Below are 23,868 nucleotides of genomic sequence, written 5' to 3'. Positions count from 1 at the left end.
GGTACAACCACAACGGAGGGGTATCTGTTGAGAGGCCAGACAAACGTTTGGTTCCTGAAGAGGGGCAGCAGCCTTTTCTGTAGTTGCAAGGGCAACAGTCTGGATGATTGACTCATCTGGCCTTGTAACAATAACCAAAACGGCCTTGCTGTGCTGGTACTGCAAACGGATAAAAGCAAGGGGAAACTACGGCCGTCATTTTTCCCGAGGGCATGCAGCTTTACTGTATGATTAAATGATGATGGTGTCCTCTTGGGTAAAATATTCCGGAGGTAAAATAGTCCCCCATGTGGATCTCCGGGCGGGGACTACTCAAGAGGACGTCGTTATCAGGAGAAAGAAAACTGGCGTTCTACGGATCGGAATGTGAAATGTCAGATCCCTTAAACGGGCAGGTAGGTTAGAAAATTTAAAAATGGAAATGGATAGGTTAAAGTTAGATATAGTGCGAATTAGCGAAGTTCAGTGGCAGGAGGAACAAGACTTTTGGTCAGGTGAATACAGGGTTATAAATATAATATTAAATAGGGGTAATGCAGGAGTAGGTTTAATAATGAATAAAAAAATAGGAGTTCGGGTAAGCTACAACAAACAACATAGTGAAGCATTATTGTGGCCAAGATAGACACGAAGCCCACACCTACTACAATAGTACAAGTTTATATGCCAACTAGCTCTGCAGATAATGATGAAATTGAAGAAATGTATGATGAGATAAAATAAATTATTCAGGTAGTGAAGGGGCACGAACATTTAATAGTCATGGGTGACTGGAATTCGATAGTAGGAAAAGGAAGAAAAGGAAACGTAGTAGGTGAATATGGATTGTGGGTAAGAAATGAAAGAGGAAGCCGCCTGGTAGAATTTTGCACAGAGCACAACTTAATTATAGCTAACACTTGGTTCAAGAATCATAAAAGAAGGTTGTATACATGGAAGAAGCCTGGAGATAATGACAGGTTTCATATAGATTATATAATGGTAAGACAGAGATTTAGGAACCAGGTTTTAAACTGTAAGACATTTCCAAGCGCAGATGTGGATTCTGACCACAATCTATTGGTTATGAACTGTAGATTAAAACTGAAGAAACTGCAAGAATGTGGGAATATAAGGAGAAGGGACCTGGATAAACTGACTAAACCAGAGGTTGTACAGAGTTTCAGGGAGAGCATAAGGGAACAATTGACAGGAATGAGGAAAAGAAATACAGTAGAAGAAGAATGGGTAGCTCTGAGGGATGAAGTACTGAAGGCAGCAGAGGATCAAGTAGGTAAAAAGACGAGGGCTAATAAAATTCCTTGGGTGACAGAAGAAATATTGAATTTAATTGATGAAAGGACAAAATATAAAAAGGCTTATCTCACTAGGGGTAATATAGGTGCTGCCTACAGGAAAATTAAAGAGACCTTTGGAGAAAAGAGAACCACTTGTATGAACATCAAGAGCTCAGACGGAAACCCAGTTCTAAGCAAAGAAGGGAAAGCAGAAAGGTGGAAGGAGTATATAGATGGTCTATACAAGGGCGATATATTTGAGGACAATATTATGGAAATGGAAGAGGATGTAGATGAAGATGAAATGGGAGATACGATACTGAGTAAAGAATTTGACAGAGCACTGAAAGACCTGAGTCGAAGCAAGGCCCCCGGAGTAGACAACATTCCATTGGAACTACTGACAGCCTTGGGAGAAACAGTCCTGACAAAACTCTACCATCTGGTGAGCAAGATGTATGAGACAGGCGAAATACCCTCAGACTTCAAGAAGAATATAATAATTCCAATCCCAAAGAAAACAGGTGTTGACAGATGTTAAAATTTCCGAACAATCAGTTTAATAAGCCATAGCTGCAAAATACTAACACGAATTCGTTACAGACAAATGGAAAAACTAGTAGAAGCCGACCTCGGGGAAGATCAGTTTGGATTCTGTAGAAATACTGGAACACGTGAGGCAATACTGACCTTACGACTTATCTTAGCAGAAAGATTAAGGAAGGGCAAACCTACGTTTCTAGCATTTGTAGACTTAGAGAAAGCTTTTGACAATGTTGAGTGGAATACTCTCTTTCAAATTCTAAAGGTGCAGGGGTAAAATACAGGGAGCGAAAGGCTATTTACAGTTTGTATAGGAACCACATGGCAGTTATAAGAGTCGAGGGGCATGAAAGGGAGGCAGTGGTTGGGAAGGGAGTGAGACAGGGTTGTAGCCTGTCCCCGATGTTATTCAATCTGTATATTGAGCAAGCAGTAAAGGAAACAAAAGAAAATTTAGGAGTGGGTATTAAAGTCCATGGAGAAGAAATAAAACTTTGAGGTTCGCCGATGACATTGTAATTCTGTCAGAGACAGCAAAGGACTTGGAAGAGCAGTTGACCGAAATGGACACTGTCTTGAAAGGAGGATATAAGATGAACATCAACAAAAGCAAAACGAGGAGAATGGAATGTAGTCGAATTAAGTCGGGTGATGCTGAGGGAATTAGATTAGGAAATGAGATACTTAAAGTAGTAAAGGAGTTTTGCTATTTGGGGAGCAAAATAACTGATGACGGTCGAAGTAGAGAGGATATTAAATGTAGACTGGCAATGGCAAGGTAAGCGTTTCTGAAGAAGAGAAATTTGTTAACATATAGTATTGATTTAAGTGTGAGGAAGTTATTTCTGAAAGTATTTGTATGGAGTGTAGCCATGTATGGAAGTGAAACATGGACGATAAATAGTTTGGAGCAGAAGAAAATAGAAGCTTTCGAAATGTGGTGCTACAGAAGAATGCTGAAGATCAGATGGGTAGATCACATAACTAATGAGGAAGTATTGAATAGGATTGGGGAGAAGAAAAGTTTGTGGCACAACTTGACCAGAAGAAGGGATCGGTTGGTAGGTCATGTTCTGAGGCATCAAGGGAGCACCAATTTAGTATTGGAGGGCAGCGTGGAGGGTAAAAATCGTAGAGGGAGACCAAGAGATGAATACAGTCAGCAGATACAGAAGGATGTAGGTTGCAGTAGGTACTGGGAGATGAAGAAGCTTGCACAGGATAGAGTAGCATGGAGAGCTGCATCAAACCAGTCTCAGGACTGAAGACCACAACAACAACAACATCATTCATATTCTTCCTTGTCACTAATATTTGGCTGTTTATTTTCTAGTGTATGCAAAGATCATTACGATATTACATCTTGATAACTGAAGAACCACAACAACTATTAAATTATCCTTTATTCAAATGACCGGTTTCGCAGCTTATACAGGTTTACATCTGACTAGCAAACTAAAATAGTATTGTCTATACCTTAATTTAGAAAATAATGTAGTAACTAACGGAGAGTACTCACAATCAATTCATATAAAAACCATACCTCAGTTTTACAACCAATGGCAATTCCAGCTGGTATATTTCTGCTGCTAACGACATGTTTTTAGTGCCACTAAGAGCCATTACATATGACCACAAATTCTTTGGCTTTTGTGAAAGCTCTTTCAGCAATATTCTGCTCACTGAGGGCTTTTTGCAGGCTCTCTTGACTGCCAAACACATTTCTTTCAGCATCTCTCTGTCTATATATTTCTACACTTTCTTAGTGCTTATTATGCAACACTTTCTGTTCCTTTAGATGCTTCTTTAAAGAGACTATATAAAATGGAGGATCGGCCTCACCACAAACTGTTGTATTGAGTACATGTCTACCCTGTGCACTGTCAACTATCCTTTTAAACCTTAGTCTTAGTTCTTCTGCATGCTCCTGTCCTGAGCTAATAGTTCCAAGTTCCTCACTGAGATAGGGCTCTAGTGCTTCTTTACACAAGTTTCTGAACATACAAAGTTTTCTACTTGTTTTAATTACCCTTTGATATTCATTGTTGCTATAACTGGTGTCTGCTATTAACAACAGTTGCTTTACAGATTGGCAGACTTCTCTGCTTGTGTGAAATTCAGTCCGCTTTCTGAAGGCGTACGACATCACCGTCTTCCGCAATGATTTTCGTACTCTTTCAACGAGGCAGCTACAACAGGCGTTCAGTCTTCAACTGCGTTCGAGTCACATGACGTTCCACACTCGGTGTGTGGTGCAATCTTCATCTTGGCCGTCGAATTTACGAAAGCGTTGTTAACGATTCGATCGCTGCTAAATGAGTGAGACAAGCAAGAATATAAATGTCATTGCTGCTCATTTCACTCATATCAGTTTAAGCAGTCCTCTTAGTTTGTTGCCTAACGATACCATCTGAAATCGCGACATATTTGGGAAAAAACAGCGAAATGTTTACGTAAGTAGCAGGAATTTCAGTTTTCGTGTTTTTATTAAACTGGAGTCACAAAATCTAAGAAGAACATTTCCTGAGAGCGCACTCTCTTATATGTAAGTATCATCGAATACTGTAGAACATACTTCTATTACACGAATAATAAAGATCCTGAGCCTTCTACGAACGCATAGATGAGGATACAGCAAAAACCAAACAATCTTATTTCGGTTTCGTAACTGACCGTTTCTTACCACAAAACCACGACTAACACTTCCAAGTTTGTGCGCTATTATTGTTCATCTTTTATGATGTCCTAAGGTCGAAGAATTCATCTAACGCAGCGAGCAATGGACGTCGCATGATCCGCATTCTTTACTCTTTGACGAACACACAGTTACGGCCAACAAGTTAAAATTTTAACCCGTTGGTTACGGCCATGGAGGTAGAGTGAGGGGAGATGCCGCTGGGGACTTAGCTGTACGTTGTTTTGAAACCAGTGGTCGGGACCTGCCGCCATCTTGGATCCCCCAAAACATTAGCAGACGAGTGTTTACAATGCCTTCTTGTTCGTTATTTCTGTCGTGTGCACGCAATATTTATTTTACGTGGTAAATGTTACACTGTTTTAGTGAACAACACAGCATACGGAACGCAACTTCAACCGTTTGCCTGGTACTCGATACAGTAATACGACACCAAAATATGAAGCTTCTGTCCTCAGTATTGTAATTCCTTTTTGTTTATACACTTCGAATAAACGTGAAGAGAAGTATGTGCTATGAAAATTGTGCTTTCGTAATCCATTTCTATTCACTTTCATTGTGTCTGTGTCGATAATTGATAAAGCCAGAACTCCAAAAGCGATGATTGATAGTTTAGAGGCACCGATTTGTATTCGTTGCATTTTCAAGTCAAATGTAACTTTTAAATGTTCAAGTTTGCAAGAAACTTGTCTTATTTCTTTTGGTGCCCCATAGATGTGTGCAGGGATCATATAAACAAGCCAGCTGTCATGTCAACAAAGTGAAAGGTTCGTTAAATTACGAAGGAAAAGAACGGAATTTAAGATTGTCAGGCCCATTGTAGTTTACACATCTACTTTTAAATTGTACCTACCAAGTAACATTCAGTGTAGCAAATAACAGCAATTTACAGGGTAACACGACAGCACTGGTTAATGTAATGATCTAAACAGCCTGGACATAGACTGGGAGCTTTGCTTTAACAAATATGTAACCCTTTAAGTACTCATAATTTAACCACTGTAACATGTGTTCCAAAGATTTTACTGAAGATTTAATTAACTACATGAAGTTACACTACTTTTATATTAAATTATCGCATTTTAGAACATTAGTCCCCATTTCCAGGATATTTCTTGCAGGACTTTTCAGTTACTTGGGAATAACCAAACAATGAAAACCAAGTGTATTGCTCACCTCCAGAGAGTTCTTGACATTGAACTGATAGGAAATCTAAAGTCAAATCACAGAAATAAGACCATACTGTAGAACTTATACAGTGCATCAGAACTTCACGTATATATAAGAAAATAGCGCTTAAATAAGTCCACTTACGAATGAAGTGGGATTTGTTTAAACTTTAGACTACAATCAGAACGATTAGTACACTAGTAACTGACGCAAGTCGGCATTTTTCATCAAAACACTTCACGACTACACGTAATCAAACTACCAGAAGCGAATGTTTTGGGGTAGCTAACATGGCGGATCTTGACTTCGGTCGGCTTCAAGTTTGTGACGTCATGACAACTCCTCTTATTTTTACCTCCATGGTTACGGCAATTCCTTGGGCATGTGTAACCTCCTTGGACTAGTGTCTAGATCACAGATATTGTTGGCAAACAGCAACAAAACAGTGTGCTGTATCAGCTGTGTTTATAGCGCGTTTTGTTGGAAGGGTGCATGTTGTGCAACGTTTTGATACGGTGTTGTGGGATTTTAGAGAGATGACGTTGTTGCGCTTCATACATAAACGACGACGACGCCCTATATCGACACGAGTCTGATTCACAAATTTTAGTTTCACGTAGGTTAGTCTCATATCATACTTAACTAATCAGTGTGCGACGTATAATGTATGAAACTTCTCTATAGTTAACTTATGTTCCAAATCACGTAAGATGTCGTCCGTAAGAATAAAAGGATTTACGAAACGTGTTTCTCTGGGTTTTCCTTTCTTTTGGAAACCTGTACAGCTTGAAACATCGCAAATAGTAGGAAGTCCAGATATTTATAAGAGTATTTCTAAATGATGTATCAGTGATGATACCATCATTTTTTAATGGGACGCTAAACCCTGACCTTTATTGTTTCATCCAACAGATACGGTTTTTCTGATGAAGGCGAAAGGTGGAAAAAAGGCTTAAATATCTCGATCCACAGTTTCGATCATTAACGTCGTGCAATTTTTTTGGCAACTGTGTGCCCAATTCGTTAAATCCTCCACACTGGTTTTATGGAAATCGTCAGAACTTGATATTTAAATTGGCACCTGTCTCTTTCGATTGGTTTCTTTCTCAATAGCTATTTGAGACTGAACTATCTGTGACATAGGTCGTGTCACTTTATAGATGAAGTTATTCAAACATACCGCACTAAATTCCACAGAATTTTGTCTGATCGTTTCTAAAACGTTATTCACTCATAGTTTTATAAAGTTGCAGCTTGATTTGGCTGCAAGTAGACTACGTTTCGTTGCAGATGGCATTATTTATGAAAAGTGGACAGTCAGATTTAATCAATGATGATACTATGTCGTTAACGCAATGTTCCCTGACAATGGCTCTCTCTTTTAATAGTGCATTTGACACCATAGTATCATCCTTAAACCATCAACCTCCCAAACATCTGACTTGGCATATGCAACTAAATCATATTGTGTGCTAGATGACTATGGGAGCTAACTGAACTTATTGATATCAAATATCGGCTTCATACCATGAAGTAATAGTGTTGTATATGACGTCATATGAATGCTAATAGGAAGAAATCAGAACACTTACACTCTTATTTTTTGGAATGTAGGTAGCGTGTGATGAAAAATTGATCTGTAGTGTAGTTTGAAAAACAGATTAGGCTGATGGGTGACAGTTCAGTTGAGAGTTGACAGAGCCAAGAAATGTGAATTCAGAATATAGTTCTTGTGACATGCTGATTTGTAGTGTAGCCTGAGGCCTAGTTTAGGTTGAAGGTGACAGTGTGGTTGTGAGTTGATGAAACAGTATCGAAGGCTTCAGTTATCCAGGTAGTCTAGCAGTGAACAATATGGAACATTTTAAAATTCAGAACTTACTAGTTTTCTAAATTTAATGGTATACCTACTGTTCCTTTTGATAAGAGTTATATAGTGGCCTGTTCTCTTGCACTTTTCATAGTTGATGTAAAATGTACTAGTAGGTATGTAATATGCATTAAGATAGTAGTTGGATGTTCTATTATGTACTATAGCATTTCTGAATTTACTTTCAGTTTTAGTTGTGGGCTGTTATAACAAACAGTATGGGGCATATGCTCTATTGTTGCACCAGCATCCATATATGTGGAAACTGCTGAAGGCTTAGCATTACGAAGTGCCCTGCCCAGAACAATACTCCCCAGTTTTGAGGGAGAGGTAATGAAATCTACACCATGTACAATTGTGACAAAATAACTAATCCTTTCTACTGCAGATCCTAGATGCCCAGTGAGATTGACTGCCTGTCTGCCTCTGGCAGAAGATATCTCCACTCCTCCTGACCTTCTGACCTCTTGTACCAGTGGAACTGTTCCCTCCAGTTCCACGTGAAAATCCTCTGTGTATGATTGTAGGTGTGGTACCCGTTGCACAGGTGGAACATAAATGGCAATTAACACTTCTCCAAAAGCTTAAACGAAAACTTCTTGCATAATATTACTGCAGTGGAACTGTAACTGGTTTTACCTCCATGTTGCTGAGCTCCACCAACTGATCACTACTTATCCTTTTATCTTCACGTAATTACAAGAAACTAGGCTCTTAAAAAATAACCATGTGTCCACAAGAAACTATAATGGATTTAGTGAGAAGTATGCTAATGCCAACAGAGCAATGAGGGGAATCCGTACTCTGGTATGACCCAATATCTTTAGTGAACAAGTGTTCCAAAATGCTGTGCTGAGAGCAATTGCTGTCTGTGGTCAGATGACAAACAAGGTAACAACCTACAATGCCTATATTTACCAAACTGAAGATTACATACCAAGATATAGTGGCTCAGTGGAAAAAACTTCTCCCACTCTTCTTGTCACTGGCTGACTTTAATGCTGAAAAGCAACTGTGTGGCAGTACAAAGACATATAGAAGAGGAAGATAATATATAAATTAATTACATAGCATGATCTATGCCTGTTCAGTACTGGAGCTCCAACTTATTTCAGTGCAGCCAGTAGCACATACTCTGCTATAGACCTCTAAATTTGTAACTGAGTCCTAACTCCTGTATTCCAGAAGAACACCCGTAATGATTTATGCAACTGCTGTCAGTTTCCTATCACTCTCTCCATTCTCAACTTCCAATCGAGAGAAAGCCCATTGCACTAATCAATCAGAAAATCTAATTGATCAGTTTTTAGTGCACAAGTAGTGCATGAAATTAAGTAACAAAGAGAGTTGACAGTATCAAGTGGAAAACAATGGAAATGATCATACTTGCCACAGAAGCAACATACATCTCTCCTCACAGCCACTTCATCAGAAATCCATGCTGTGAAAACTCGACATTTAATAAGAATGGGAATAAAAGGAATTGTGGGAACTTTATATGTTATCATTGAGAGTTCATACACCATCTTCAGAAATATGGCATAAACTGTGCAGCACTTATGACCAACAGCTCTCGACAACAGTTTCTAACATCCTTATCAGTGGTGACATTATCACCAACCCTTCTGTCATGGCTGAACACTTTGTGTTGCATTTCATTGAAGTATCTGTGTTCAGTAATTACCATGCCTTGTTCTTGTCCTGTAAGAGCATAATGGAGTCTGCCAATTCGTATAAAACACTTTTAATCTTATGGCGTTACACTCATTTAAGAGTAACTGCATAATTCACTGGCAATATGTGAAGACATATTACCAAGACTCGACAAAATCCATAACCAAATGCTGAAACACCCCCGAAATGATAGTAAAAGCAACATTCTGAGTCCTGTTACCACTTCTGACCAGAAGAGCAATTTCTCCCCTAGTGTTGGGAGATTATCATTATCCCAACATTAAAATCAGGAAAGGATCCTAGTATTCTTGTCAACTACAGACTGAGCTCTCTCTTGAATTGAATATATAAAAAACTCAAAAAGGTGGTTGATGAATGACTGGTGTGGTGCATTGAATCCAAAGGATATCTACCCCATTATCTATTTTGCTTTACAGAATTCCCTCGTATCGCCAACCATCTTATATACTTCAAATGCAAAACACATTCAGACACATGCACACTGATTTACTGTGTTCCTCAGTTTGCAAATAACACATTATGCTAGGTAACACTACCACATTCTTTATACACTCTAAATGTGGGGATACTGAGGTTGCTTGCCAACATTCATCGGGAACTTTGGATATCTCTGACTACTTCACATTCAGATCAATGCGTTCATCAGTAACCAATATTTGCTAGTTGTTGTTGTTGTTGGTGTTGTTGTTGTTGTTGTTGTTGTTGTTGTGGTCTTGAGTCCTGAGACTGGTTTGATGCAGCTCTCCATGCTACTCTATCCTGTGCAAGCTTCTTCATCTCCCAGTACGTAGTGCAACCTACATCCTTATGAATCTGTTTAGTGTATTCATCTCTTGGTCTCCCTCTATGATTTTTACCCTCCACGTTGCCCTCCAATACTAAATTGGTGATCCCTTGATAACTTGGAACATGTCCTACCAACCGATCCCTACTTGTAGTCGAGTTGTGCCACAAACTCCTCTTCTCCGCAATCCTATTCAATACCTCCTCATTAGTTATGTGATCTACCCATCTAATCTTCAGCACTCTTCTGTAGCACCATATTTCGAAAGTTTCTTTTCTCTTCTTGTCCAAACTATTTATCGTCCACATTTCACTTCCATACATGGCTACACTCCATACAAATACTTTCAGAAACAACTTCCTCACACTTAAATCAATACTCGATGTTAACAAATTTCTCTTCTTCAGAAACGCTTTCCTTGCCATTGCCAGTCTACATTTTATATCCTCTCTACTTTGACCATCATCAGTTATTTTGCTCCCCAAATAGCAAAACTCCTTTACTACTTTAAGTATCTCATTTCCTAATCTTATTCCCCCAGCATCACCTGACTTAATTTGAATACATTTCATTATCCTCGTTTTGCTTTTGTTGATGTTCATCTTATATCCTCCATTCAAGACACTGTCCATTCCGTTCAACTGCTCTTCCAAGTCCTTTGCTGTCTCTGACAGAATTACAATGTTATCGGGAAACCTTAAATTTTTATTTCTTCTCCATGGATTTCAATACCTACTCCAAATTTTTCTTTTGTTTCCTTTACTGCTTGCTCAATATACAGATTGAATAACACTGGGGATAGGCTACAACCCTGTCTCACTCCCTTCCCAACCACTGCTTCCCTTTCATGCCCCTCGATTCTTATAACTGCCATCTGGTTTCTGTAGAAATTGTAAATAGCCTTTCGCTCCCTGTATTTTACCTCTGCCACCTTTAGAATTTGAAAGAGAGTATTCCAGTCAACATTGTCAAAAGCCTTCTCCAAGTCTACAAATGCTAGAAACGTAGGTTTGCCCTTTCTTAATCTAGCTTCTAAGATAAGTTGTAGAGTCAGTATTGCCTCACGTGTTCCAACATTTCTTCAGAATCCAAACTGATCTTCCCCGAGGTCGGCTTTTAGCAGCTTGGCCATTTATATGTAAAGAATTTGCGTTGGTATTTTGCAGCCGTGACTTATTAAACTCATAGTTCGGTAATTTTCACATCTGCTTTCTTTGGGATTGGAATTATTATATTCTTCTTGACGTCTGAGGGTATTTCGCCTGTCTCATACATCTTGCTCACCAAATCGTAGAGTTTTGTCTGGACTGCCTCTCCCAAGGCTGTCAGTAGTTCTAATGGAATGTTGTCTACTCCCGGGGCTTTGTTTCAACTTACACCTTTTAGTGTTCTATCAAACTCTTCACGCAGTATTATATCTCCCATTTCATCTTCCTCTACATAATTTTCCCTTTCTATAACATTGACCTCGAGTACATCGCCCTTGTATAGTCCCTCTATATACTGCTTCCACCTTTCTGCTTTCCCTTCTTTGCTTAGAACTGGGTTTCCATCTGAGCTCTTAATATTCATACAAGTGGCTCTCTTTTCTCCAAAGGTCTCTTTAATTTTCCGGTAGGTAGTATCTGTCTTACGCCTAGTGAGATAAGCCTCTACATTCTTACATTTGTCCTGTAGCCATGCCTGCTTAGCCATTTTGCACTACATTTCGATCTCATTTTTGAGACATTTGTATTCCTTTTTGCCTGCTACATTTCCTGCATTTTTATATTTTCTTCTTTCGTCAATTAAAGTCAGTATTTCTTCTGTCACCCAAGGAATTTTATTAGCCCTCGTCTTTTTACCTACTTGATCCTCTGCTGCCTTCACTACTTCATCCCTCAGAGCTACCCATTCTTCTTCTACTGTATTTCTTTTCCTCATTCCTGTCAATTGTTCCCTTATGCTCTCCCTGAAACTCTGTACAACCTCTGGTTTAGTCAGTTTATCCAGGTCCCTTCTCCTTATATTCCCACATTCTTGCAGTTTCTTCAGTTTTAATCTACAGTTCATAACCAATAGATTGTGGTCAGAATCCACATCTGCGCTTGGAAATGTCTTACAGTTTAAAACCTGGTTCCTAAATCTCTGTCTTACCATTATATAATCTATATGAAACCTGTCATTATCTCCAGGCTTCTTCCATGTATACAACCTTCTTTTATGATTCTTGAACCAAGTGTTAGCTATAATTAAGTTGTGCTCTGTGCAAAATTCTACCAGGCGGCTTCCTCTTTCATTTCTTACCCACAATCCATATTCACCTACTACGTTTCCTTTTCTTCCTTTTCCTACTATCGAATTCCAGTCACCCATGACTATTAAATGTTCGTGCCCCTTCACTACCTGAATAATTTATTTTATCTCATCATACATTTCTTCAATTTCATCATTATCTGCAGAGCTAGTTGGCATATAAACTTGTACTATTGTAGTAGGTGTGGGCTTCGTGTCTATCTTGGCCACAATAATGCTTCACTATGTTGTTTGTTGTAGCTTACCCGAACTCCTATTTTTTTATTCATTATTAAACCTACTCCTGCATTACCCCTATTTAATATTATATTTATAACCCTGTATTCACCTGACCAAAAGTCTTGTTCCTCCTGCCACTGAACTTCGCTAATTCTCACTATATCTAACTTTAACCTATCCATTATCTTTTTAAATTTTCTAATCTACCTGCCCGCTTAAGGGATCTGACATTCCACGCTCCGATCTGTAGAACGCCAGTTTTCTTTCTGCTGATAATGACGTCCTCTTGAGTAGTCCCTGCCCGGAGATGCGAATGGGGGACTATTTTGCCTCCGGAATATTTTACCCAAGAGGACACCATCATCATTTATCCATACAGTAAAGCTGCAGCCCATCGGCAAAAATTAGGGCCGTAGTTTCCGCCTGCTTTCAGCCGTTCACAATACCAGCACAGCAAGGCCGTTTTGGTTATTGTTACAAGGCCATATGAGTCAATCATCCAGATTGTTGCCCCTGCAACTACTGAAAAGGCTGCTGCCTCTCTTCAGGAACCATACGTTTGTCTGGCCTCTCAACAGATACCCCTCCGTTGTGGTTGCACCTACGGTACGGCTATCTGTACCACTGAGGCACGGAAGCCTCCTCACCAATGGCAAGGTCTATGTTTCATGATTTTCACTCCGACTGTTTTATGTTCAAGTCACAATATCCGCCAGAAACCAACATGTCTGATAGAACAAATTCCCACAGTGATAGATCAAGAATTCACCCTTTTTGTAGTCTCCATCAATGGCAACATGTTCCCGGTGGGCTCCTAGGTTTCCCCACTGCTGTATTAAATGATCTCTGTGTACATTACAGCTCCAGTTCAATTGAGCCAAATGTTAGCTCCAGGGAGCCATTCAGAAGGCTCAAGATTGGACCCTGAACCATGGACACTAGTTCTCCCTATAAAAACTCATGCACCATGTACTTCTGTAGACTCTGGATATGCATCTGCATCCCAAACTTTACCTAGGTAATCAAATATTAGGAATGATGGAACAATTTTGCCTCAGTTTTTATTTTAATTGAGAAGTTAACATGGGTACCACACAAATAAATAAATAAATCAAATAAATAAACAAGCTTTTTAAAGGTCAACTGCATGAAAGAACAGCCTATGATTACTCAGTGGCACCTTCTGGAGAGTGTGCTGTACAGTTGTATTACCTCTCGCATCCTTCGTTGACATGGATCTGCACTTCCTCTCATCCTCCAGTTGTTGGGCGAGGTCACCCTCTTGGCTACGTTTCCCTCCATCCTCTGTGCAGTATCATTTTCTGTCAACGATAATGGACTTCTTACCTTGTTTGCGCCTGATATCCAGCACAGTAGCCAGTTCGTTGTGGTGGGGCCATTGTGTACCCTGTTGGTTGTAGCCCCCTGACCACACAGGGATTGCTCTGCTGATGCCTGTGCCGTTAACTCCCCACTTGTGCCAAAGAGTAGATGTGCGTCACTCTGGGACATTGGGACTCCCAGCATTGGCAATCCTGCCAGGTAGCCTTTGCTGCGGCTGGGTGACACCCGTGAGGAGGGCCCCTGGTTGGAGTGGGTGGCATCAGGACGGATGACACGCCATGAAGCGTAGTAGTCATCTCTTCCTGGTGGTCAAACACCAGCAGTCTCTACGTGGTCAAGGTTTAACTTCAATGCTAAGAAATATAACCTCAAATCGTCCATCCCCCCCACCCCCCCTTTCTCCCTGCCCACACCATGGGAGGAACGCCAGGCTAAGGATGGCAGCGAAGCTTATTCACCATAGTACCTCATATGTATGAGAGTTGATGGGGAATATTTCTTGGCAATGAAACCTCAGTTTTTTGTGGTGCATTTAGAGGACAAGTTTGGGGAGGTGGAGGGCTTGTCCAAAATGCGATCAGGGTCGGTCTTTATCAAAACAGCATTGTCTCCCCAGTCATGGGCTCTACTAACCTGTGACAAGCTGGAGGATGTTTCTGTTTCCATCACACCTCATAAGACTTCAAATATGGTGCAGGGTATCATATTTCACAGGGACCTTCTATTGCAGTCTGACGGTGAACTGCACACCAATTTAGAGCAGCTAAGTGTCCGTTTCGTCCACCGGGGTCCGCGGGGTAATCTGGTTGCTACCGGTGCTTTCATCTTGGCCTTCAAGGGTTATACATTACCCGAGAAGGTCAAGGTGATGGTCTTCCACTGTGGCGTAAAGCCATATATCCCTCACCTGATGCGGTGCTTTAAGTGCTGGAAGTTCGGCTATATGTCTTCTCTCTGTACTTCCAGTGTCAGTTGTTGGGATTGTGGACATTCTTCACATCCCAATACTCCCTGTGCTCCACCTCCCATCTGTGTCAACTGCGGAGAGCACCATTCGCTGACACCCGCCAGTGGCTGAAGCAACCGCAGGTAGCTGGTTGTAGGGATTCACGGTCCTCCTGCGTCTCTGAGACTGAATCAGTGAAGCCCTCCCCGTTGGACAAACGTAAGGAGCAGAGATAGAAACCTAAAAAGAAAAAGACCCCCAAGAACCAAGGCACTGCAGTGGCACCCACACGACCGCTACCTACAAGCTCTGTGTCTGAGGATGAGGTGGAGATTCTGGCATTCACTGAGGACCTAGATCTTGCTGGGCCCTTAGTTTGCCAGTAGGTTAGCAGATTTCTACCAGTACAGTTGTCCACTGGTAGGAGAGATGAGTATTCAGATGGTCTGCTGTTAAAACCTGTTGGTGTATACTTTGATGTTGCCATGTAATGTGATCAGTATAGGCCAAGTGTAAAAACAAAATTGGGGGATGGCTAACTATTTCATCATTGTGTGAACTGTGTGGTTATTGGCACAGCCAAACACAAGGCATCCAGCATTTCAAACAAAATGACTGAGATGTCAAATTAATAGTTCCCAAGATTTGGAATCCATAGGCTAGCAAAGCATCAAGATCAAATATGTTCTGTGCTCTGTCAGAGGCTACTTTGCTGCCATCAATGTAGGAGGTGTTTGTTGAGTTTCTGGTGCTGCTGCTGTTGTTGTTGTTCAGCCAGTTGCTACTGCCGCCTTGTAAAGAGACTATGTATTCAAGCTTGGTTTGTCCATAGAGTTTGTGGGCATGCAGAGTTTGTGTGTTCTTGATGTGCACGCAAGTTTAAAGGGCATTCCACTAGACAGTGCAAAGGCCAGGAAGCAACTAAGATACAGTTGTAGATCCATAAACGAGTTGCAGGCAGAGTTAAAGTTCAGCACCATTCTTTGTTCGAGGAGCCAACGGGCTCATTTAAAAAGAACACATTGGAGTCATCTGATTTGCCCATGTGATTTGGAGTGAGCACCACCTAGTGTTCTGTACCAGTGCCAAGCACTGCCTATGCACGGCATCTGTATCTATTTTGGGGTTGCTGTTTATCTCTAACACGGGTACAAGGATTACTACTGCTACTACTGTCCAGCTGTAGAATTGCTACTTTCAACTGCTTAGGTTAGATGAAGTGTTGCTAATATACCTTGAAAAGAACAGACCTTTTTGATTTGCAGATTCTTTCTTTGGCAAGAGTACCAGCCAGTGTGCAGTGCTTGTAGCTTATGCACATGAGTGTGACATTTTTGATGGAATGCACAAAGTTTGCTCATGAAAGGAGGTGGGAGCCTTATGATTTTGCTAGAGACCTTACTTTTAGGTACTGCATTTGTTTGTTCTTTTACAGATAAAATGGAATTAAACACTCTCATTGCTGATGGTGCTGCTGAAAATGACTTGCAGCAAATGAAGGGGGATCGAATTGGCAACACAATGTACAGTGAGAGATCTGTCCTAAAGACATTAATAAAGCTGTCACAGGTATTGTTCACACTAGTTTTCTCATTATCATCAATTACTTTTATGTACGTGGTACAAGTGATTTTTATTTTCTAATCCTTCAGATAACAGAGTTCACAAGTGAATTTGAAGAAGAGCTGTGCCTTCTTTGGGATATGACAGTTGAGGAAGATGTGGTAAACTTTCTTATGAATAATAACTTTTTGGATCTTGCTACTCATATTATAATGACCATTGAGGATAACAGGCTCATAGTAAGTAATTCTGCTTCTTTTCTAATATATTGTGTATTTTTCTTTTAATGCAGCTCTATGTTTAGTAGTAATTAATCACCTGTGTGGTTTCCTTCATGTGCTACCTGTTGTGGACACATCATTGTCACCCATCTCAGTGACCAGAAGTCACTATATTGTATTTTGTCACACTGATTTTGTATCATTTTTTATCTGTGACCATACCCCACTCTCACTTAAAGACAAACTAATAACTTCTGAGAACTTTCTCACCCACCTCACCTCTATCCCCTAGTCTCTCTCCAATGATAATAAAGAAATTTCCTGTACAAATGAAGGCTACTATGCAATATACTAGGCATGTCTGTTTGCTTGCCAGAAAATCTGTATCAGCGGTCTGAGCTTCTCATCTAGGAGTCTTGGCACAGTGATTTCATTCCTTAAGTCTATAATGACCTCCAGTGCTTGTCTAAATCCCTTGGCCCAACCTGGAACTTTCCACACCCACCTCCTACATATTTCTCAACTCCTACATGCTGTGGTTCCACTGAAAGGATTTCAACCTTTAAGGCCTGTACATACAATCCAGTGCAAACCTCCACATAGACTTTTTAGAACAGCTCTTCCTTACCCTCAAAAGTCTTAAACCCCTTCGTGTGGTTCAGATTAATTGATGACTTTTGTACACTGTGGACATTGAGTCAAGACAACTTCCCTCCACTTCATTCTACATGGTATTTCACTGCAGATCAAGTAGCTTATATGGATGTTGGCACCTTTCCCTTTGATTATATCTTAGAAATGTCAGTCCATATTAAACTGATCTACCGCCAACAGTATCTCCAATTTATTACCTGTCATTCTTTCCACATGAAGAAGTATTTATACAAACATAGCTGTGTGTCTACACTGTCCTAGTTTATTACATAGCAGCACACTGAAATTCGATGGGGTTCTGTCAGATGGAGTGGGCTAGAAGAGAACAGAAGTAAGGCAGGGATGGAAAGGTTAACTGACTGCTGGGACAAAGATGCGACAAGCACATGGGATAGGAATATGGCACAAGTCAGTTCATTCTGGCACAGGCAGAGGGATTTGTGTGTGGTGTATAATGAAGTGGAGGAGGAATGGACTGAGATGAAGAGATAGAACAGAGATAGACAGAGGTTACGATGGTAAGGACATGAGCATAGAGTGAGTGCAGTACAGATTCGCGGCCAGCTATGGAGGTGGGTGTGAGACAGAAGCTAGTGAAGATTGAGCCATGGCATGTTATAGGATCAAAGGTTTTCTTCTACTTCTTTTTGTTAAGAAGAATTTCCATTTACAGTACATAGACCAGATATGTTGTGATTGTGATGGTTGTGGTGGTGGTGTGGTTGTGTGAGGGGATGGGGGGAAGTGATCTCATCAGAGCCACATTCTTATCACATGCACTTGCTGCTTCTCCCTCCCTGCAGGCAGCCGCTCTCTACATCTACATTTATATTTGTGTACTCTGTAAACCACTGTGAGGTGCATGACAGAGGGTATGTCCCATTATACCAGTTATTAGAGTTTTTTCTTGTTCCATTCACGTATGGAGCACAGGAAGTATGAGTGTTTGAATGCCTCTGTGCTGCAGTAATTATCCTAATTTTATCTTCACGATCCCTATGTGAATGATAAGCTCAGGGTTGTAGTATATCCCTAGAGTAATCATTTAAAGCCAGTTCTTGAAACTTTGTTAATAGACTTTCTCAGGACAGTTTACATCCCTCCCATCTATTCAACCCTCCCTGCGACCATTCTCCTCTTGTTCACTCCACTTGATAGAACCTCACATCCCAATCAAGTTGCAGTCAGCTGGGGCAGTGCATCTGTACAGTTGTGTGTGTTTCCTGTTTAATTTATATGCCTACCTTAACAATACAATAAGTTGTTATTTTTGATCTTCAATTATATATTTTGAACTTATATATTTTTAACTTATACTTGTGGACATATTGCACACTAAAGTGAGGCTTCACTCGTGTCAATTATGAGGTCTTTTCAAAAAATTCTGGATCATTCAGAATTTCACGGTAATTGTGTGTTGAAATGAAATTCAGTTGGAATTCCTGAACATGTCTGTGTTTAATGTGCAACTGCCGGAAATTTCAGTGTTGTATGTCTGTTAGTTATTGTGTCAGTGCTGTATAGAGTAGAACATTGTCACATAGTTTGCGAATTTTGAGGTGGCAGAGTTAGAGGAGCAATGCATCTGCATTCAATTTTGCATGAAACTCAAGAAAATCTTTACAGAGACACACCAAATGAGAGTGCTTAAGCTGTACTTGGTGTTGTGAATGGTTCACATGGTTTAAAAATGGCTGGGCAGAAGTTAAAGATGAGCCTCTTTCAGGATGCCCTTTGGTGTCTACCGACGACTCTCATGTCAGGAAGATCATTGAAATTCTTGCCACAGGGACAAACTGTTAATCGATGATACTATTGGAATGTGTTGCCATGCCTCTGAGAATATTTGAGAAGGAAACAGCCTGAAATGTGCGAGACAATTCATGGCTCTTGCATCTCACTAACACACCTGCACATTCAACTGTTGGTGTGTGACTGTTGTACAAAAACCGAAATCATTGTGTTGCCTCATCCTCTGTACTCTCCAGACCTGGCCCCTGTGGACATTTTTTATTTCCAAACTTCAAAACCCCCATCAAAAGGACAAAGATTTGCAGTGATAGATGAGATATGAGAAAATTCATATACAGCACTTCACATGATCCAGCTAGAGGAATACCAAGACTGCTTCCAGAAGTGGAAATGACATTGGAATTGGTGTATCAGTTATGGAGGAGAGTATTTTGAAGGAGACCATGCACAATAACTAAAAAGTAAGTGTAGAAAAACTTTGTGGATGAAGTTCCAGAATTTTTTTAACAGACCTCGTTCATATTTATAGAATACATTATGTATTTTATGTAGTTTTCAAGACGTATGTTTTAAGCATTTCATACAGGGTGACAGTTATTGAACTACATGAAAAAAATAAATGTAAATTAGTTACAAACCACAGAGTGCATACACTTTGTTCAACATGAAAACATAATTACAAAAATTCAGATGTAGGTTATGACATGTTTGATATGCCTGCCATCATTGGCATCGACGAATAGTGAAATTCTGCATGACCTACTGAAGTGTCGAAACATCGATGCTGTCGACGACCTCCTGGATGGCTGTCTTCAGCTCAGCAGTGGTTTTGGAGTTATTGTTGTAACCTTGTCTTTAATATAGCCCCACAGAAAGGAATTACATGCGTTCAGATCCGGAGAATATGACGGCCAATCGAGGCCCATGCCAGTGGCCTCGACCTCTGGGTACCCCAGAGCCAGAATGCGATCCCCAAAGTGCTCCTCCAGGAGATCGAACACTATCCTGCTTCGATGGTGCCAAGCTCCGTCTTGCTTGACCACATCTTGTCGAAATCAGGGTCACTTTGGGTAATGGGGATAAAATCATCTTCCAAAACCTTCATGTACCATTTGGTATTCACCATGCCATCAAAGAATATCGCACTGATTATTCTGTGGCCTGACATTGCACATCACACAGTCACCCATTGAGGGTGAAGAGACTTCTAGTTCGCAAAATGCGGATTCTTATTCTCCCAAATGTGCCAATTTTGCTTATTGATGAACCCAATCAAACGAAAGTGGGCTTTCTCACTAAACCAAACCATACAGTGCATACTAATATCCATAACACCTCGTGGCCAACCGAGCAATTTAAATGTCCTAAAGCAAACCGCCCAGAGTTCAGTAGTTATGGCGATTTTATTTCATATAGTTCAATAATTGTCACCCTGCATCATTATTTTGTGTGAAATAAAACAAAGTACATGTGATTATAGCAAGGCATTACATTTTTAGGAGATAATGGTGGGAATTGTTGGCAATATGTGCTGTGTCAAATGTGTCAGGAGCCATTTAGCAGGAAAAAGAGCATCTGTTGAAACATTTATGAAGTTGTTGGGCATTAGGGATGCACCTGTGCTCATACAATTAATTAGAGTGTTTGAATTGATATTGATTGACATTATTGACCAGCCACCACAATTATCTTCAAGAAATAATATGGAAGCCAATAACGATGAGGTTTGTATCTCCAGTGACTAATCATTTAAATGACTTTCATGTTGAATTTCTCTATTGTTATCAGGAGTGACTAAACAATATTTATTATGTATCATGTTGTTCGAGGGCTTAATTTGTACTGCAGAAATTCTCAACTTTCACATATGCTGTCGAAGTAGCAACAAGTTATAATAAAGATAAGTAAATATAATTCTCATATAAATTTTTGTAGAGGCCTATATCACTACAGTATATACCATATTAAGAGTGGAAATAACCAAAAACATGTAATTAATGACAGAACGAGTTTCATTTTCTCTCCAATTTAAAAGGTTCACTTGCCTGGTGTAGTTAAACACATTGATGAGACCATCGTTTACACAAATGATGTATCTCAGTATTCAGAGTGTTTTGTCGTTAGAAGTATTTCAACAATAAACTGTAATACAGAATCATAAAAAGAATTCCAGGATTTGACACTCTTGTTACATAAGTGAATAGAAATAGGTCTTATGTTGAAATCAGAACTCCTTGTTCACTCTCAGGGATACACTTTCAAATTCAACATCTGCCATCTTGGGAATGTCACTAGCCTTTAAACCAACATAGTAGGTTCCAAACAAGAAAATACTTACATAGGTTACAGGGAGACATATCTGTCAGCTCCAGGATGGACAAAGTCCACTACCACCAGAAGCTGGCTGTTGTGCCCCTAATGGCCACAAGAAAGACACCCTTTGCATGGCCAAGAATGATACGTTACAAAGTTTTTTTATTACATATTCCAGAAGATACGACTCACAATTTGTCATAAGATTTGCATCTATGAAACAATGGAAAATCCAGCATATAAAGTAATAATATTATGAAAAGGATAGTTGCAGCACATCAAATAGGTGAGATGTTGAGTCGCAGATAGGCAAAACAAAAAGACTGTCAGAAAGCGAGCTTTTGGCCAGCAAAGGCTAAGTTGGCCGAAAGCTCACTTTCCGAAAGTCTTTTTGTTGTGCCTATCTGGGACTCAGCGTCTTCGCTATATGATGAGTAGCAACTATCTTTTCCACAATACTGGTGAATTGCATTTATGGCTTCGTGTTTACAAGGTACAGATTAGACATGAGGTTAAGCTTGAGAACAGATTTTTCTTCATTTCTTCACATTCCGCAGTGCACTCTTCATAGTCTCGAACATGACAATATGTATGATGGTGGAACAAACTAGCAAATAACTTGTCTGATCCAAAACCGTACGTCATTCAAGAGGAGCTTTACCTGTTACCACAAGTGTTGCTTCCCTCTCAGCACATACTATCTGTCTTCCCTCCATCCAACAGGAAAGCAATCTTTTCTTTATAGAGATGTTATTTTGATTTACTGGAAATGAAATTACCACAAATTGAAGATTGAGAGTATGTGAGTGGGAATAAGATTACTCTATTGCAGGATGGAACTCTTTCATATTTCTCCTTACTGATATGAGCAGCCTTAAATGACTAATTCCCCAACTCGAGGACTAGATGGATTCGCTCAATCTGTTATCCACAGACCTACAAATGTGGGCTATTTCTTCTGGGACTACCGTAAGACCATTGTTTATAGTAAAACATTTCAGATTTCAGTTGTGTAAAGTATCAAAACTTACCTGAAATTTCAACTGAACACTAAAGATGCTTTATGAGACATGAACTGGCATTAATTAGTTTCTACCAGTTAATGCTTATGTATCAAAACTCACTGGAATGCTTATAACACTTCATACCTTTTTGAATTTTATGTTATAAAATTTGTTCTTATACATTCGTCATTGCTTAATATAATTTTGTTCTTCTGGCATTCTTTTTAGATTGCTGTTCTGTGTACTTGTCAGACCAAACATTTAATATTTTTGGAGAGGCAGAATTGTAATAACATTTGTCAGGAAGTAGATCAGCTCTCATTAAATTGTAATAACAAACATTACCAAGAAAAGCATTGAAATAATAAATCTGAATTGGCTTTTCACAGCAGAATGGTGAAATGTTGAACTCATAATTGGTAGGAACTGGGTCCAATTCTCACTCTGGTCATCCAGATTTACATGTACTTTGAATTCTACAAATCATTTCATGCAAATGCTGGAATGGTTCCTTCAGCAATGAGACACATATTTACTTCACATATTCTCATCAAAAATGAGTTGGTTCTCCTTCATAATTAATCTAAATGTAGTGCTTAGAAATCGAAGTTTATGGGCATTTATACCAACTGATTTTGGTAAATGATTTTTCCCTAACATTATATTAATGTGCTCAGTATTCTATATATTAGGAAAAAAATCTCAAAGAAATATTTAATACAATTCATGAGTACTGAGTTATTTTAGCCACAACCAACTGCTTGTTTCCTAATCTCTTGTGGGGTGTATTTTTCAGATAAATCCTGGGTTTTTGCCAGTTTTTAGTAAGTGAAAAGGCTCTCCATTAGCTTAAAAACACACAATTTATTTAAAGGCAATCATTGTGCTATTGTACGTTCTTTCTCCCGTACAGTATTGGGGGGGGGGGGGGGTGTTAGAATAGTTCCATGGTAACCACTGCTGTTATAAAAGACAAGTAAGGGAAGCTCCATCCTGGGTGAAACTTCGTGTTGACAGCACAGCTGTTTTTAGAAAAATCCATAGACTCAGTTCTGCCTTTGAAAATTACTCTCACTTAATTCGGTTGAATCACTTATGTTCTCCTTCAGAGTTTTCCCTCCACAATCTTTCTAAATTTTGCAGATCCATGGGTCATCTGGAGAAGAATACTGTCTGTGTTTGGTATGGACTAATCCAGCCACTCAAAATCCAGCCCTGTAACCAATCTGTTGTGGGGGTATTGTTATGTAACTTAATAATCTTAGCCTCATAACAACACTAATGCCATTTCCCTCAGCCCCCAAACCCACCGGACTGGTGGTACCTATCCCTCTGAGGGAGCCAGAGATGCGTAGATTCCCTCCAGAATAATCAGAGAGGAGATTCGATGCCACGGCTCCCTCCTCCCCCCCCCCCCCCCCCCCCCAGAATGGAACAAACCAGTGGCCTTAACTAACCAATGGCTAAAGGAGCTGTAGGCTGCAGTTCACAGAGCAGCACAATCACCTTTTATCCCAGAAATC

General features: G+C 39.9%; 1 protein-coding gene across 4 annotated transcripts in view; it reads left to right on the top strand.

Moving 5' to 3' along the window:
- The first annotated feature begins 6,063 nt into the window (after positions 1-6,063).
- LOC126353955 (protein saal1) overlaps positions 6,064-23,868 on the top strand; it is an 88,294-nt gene continuing 70,489 nt past the window's right edge. Inside the window, exons 1-4 of one of the 4 annotated variants that reach the window (XM_050003259.1) lie at positions 6,064-6,305; positions 16,274-16,407; positions 16,491-16,640; positions 20,528-20,752. In XM_050003259.1, the coding sequence (XP_049859216.1) occupies positions 16,279-16,407; positions 16,491-16,640; positions 20,528-20,752 (504 nt within the window). In that variant the 5' untranslated portion in view covers positions 6,064-6,305; positions 16,274-16,278. Of the gene's footprint in view, positions 7,520-16,273; positions 16,408-16,490; positions 16,641-20,527; positions 20,753-23,868 lie in introns of all 4 variants that reach the window. The other 3 variants (XM_050003257.1, XM_050003258.1, XM_050003256.1) reach the window with 3 other exon arrangements.

Source organism: Schistocerca gregaria, chromosome 3, assembly GCF_023897955.1.
Source record: "Schistocerca gregaria isolate iqSchGreg1 chromosome 3, iqSchGreg1.2, whole genome shotgun sequence".
NCBI lineage: Eukaryota > Metazoa > Arthropoda > Insecta > Orthoptera > Acrididae > Schistocerca > Schistocerca gregaria.
This window is presented reverse-complemented; position numbering and strand designations above follow the sequence as displayed.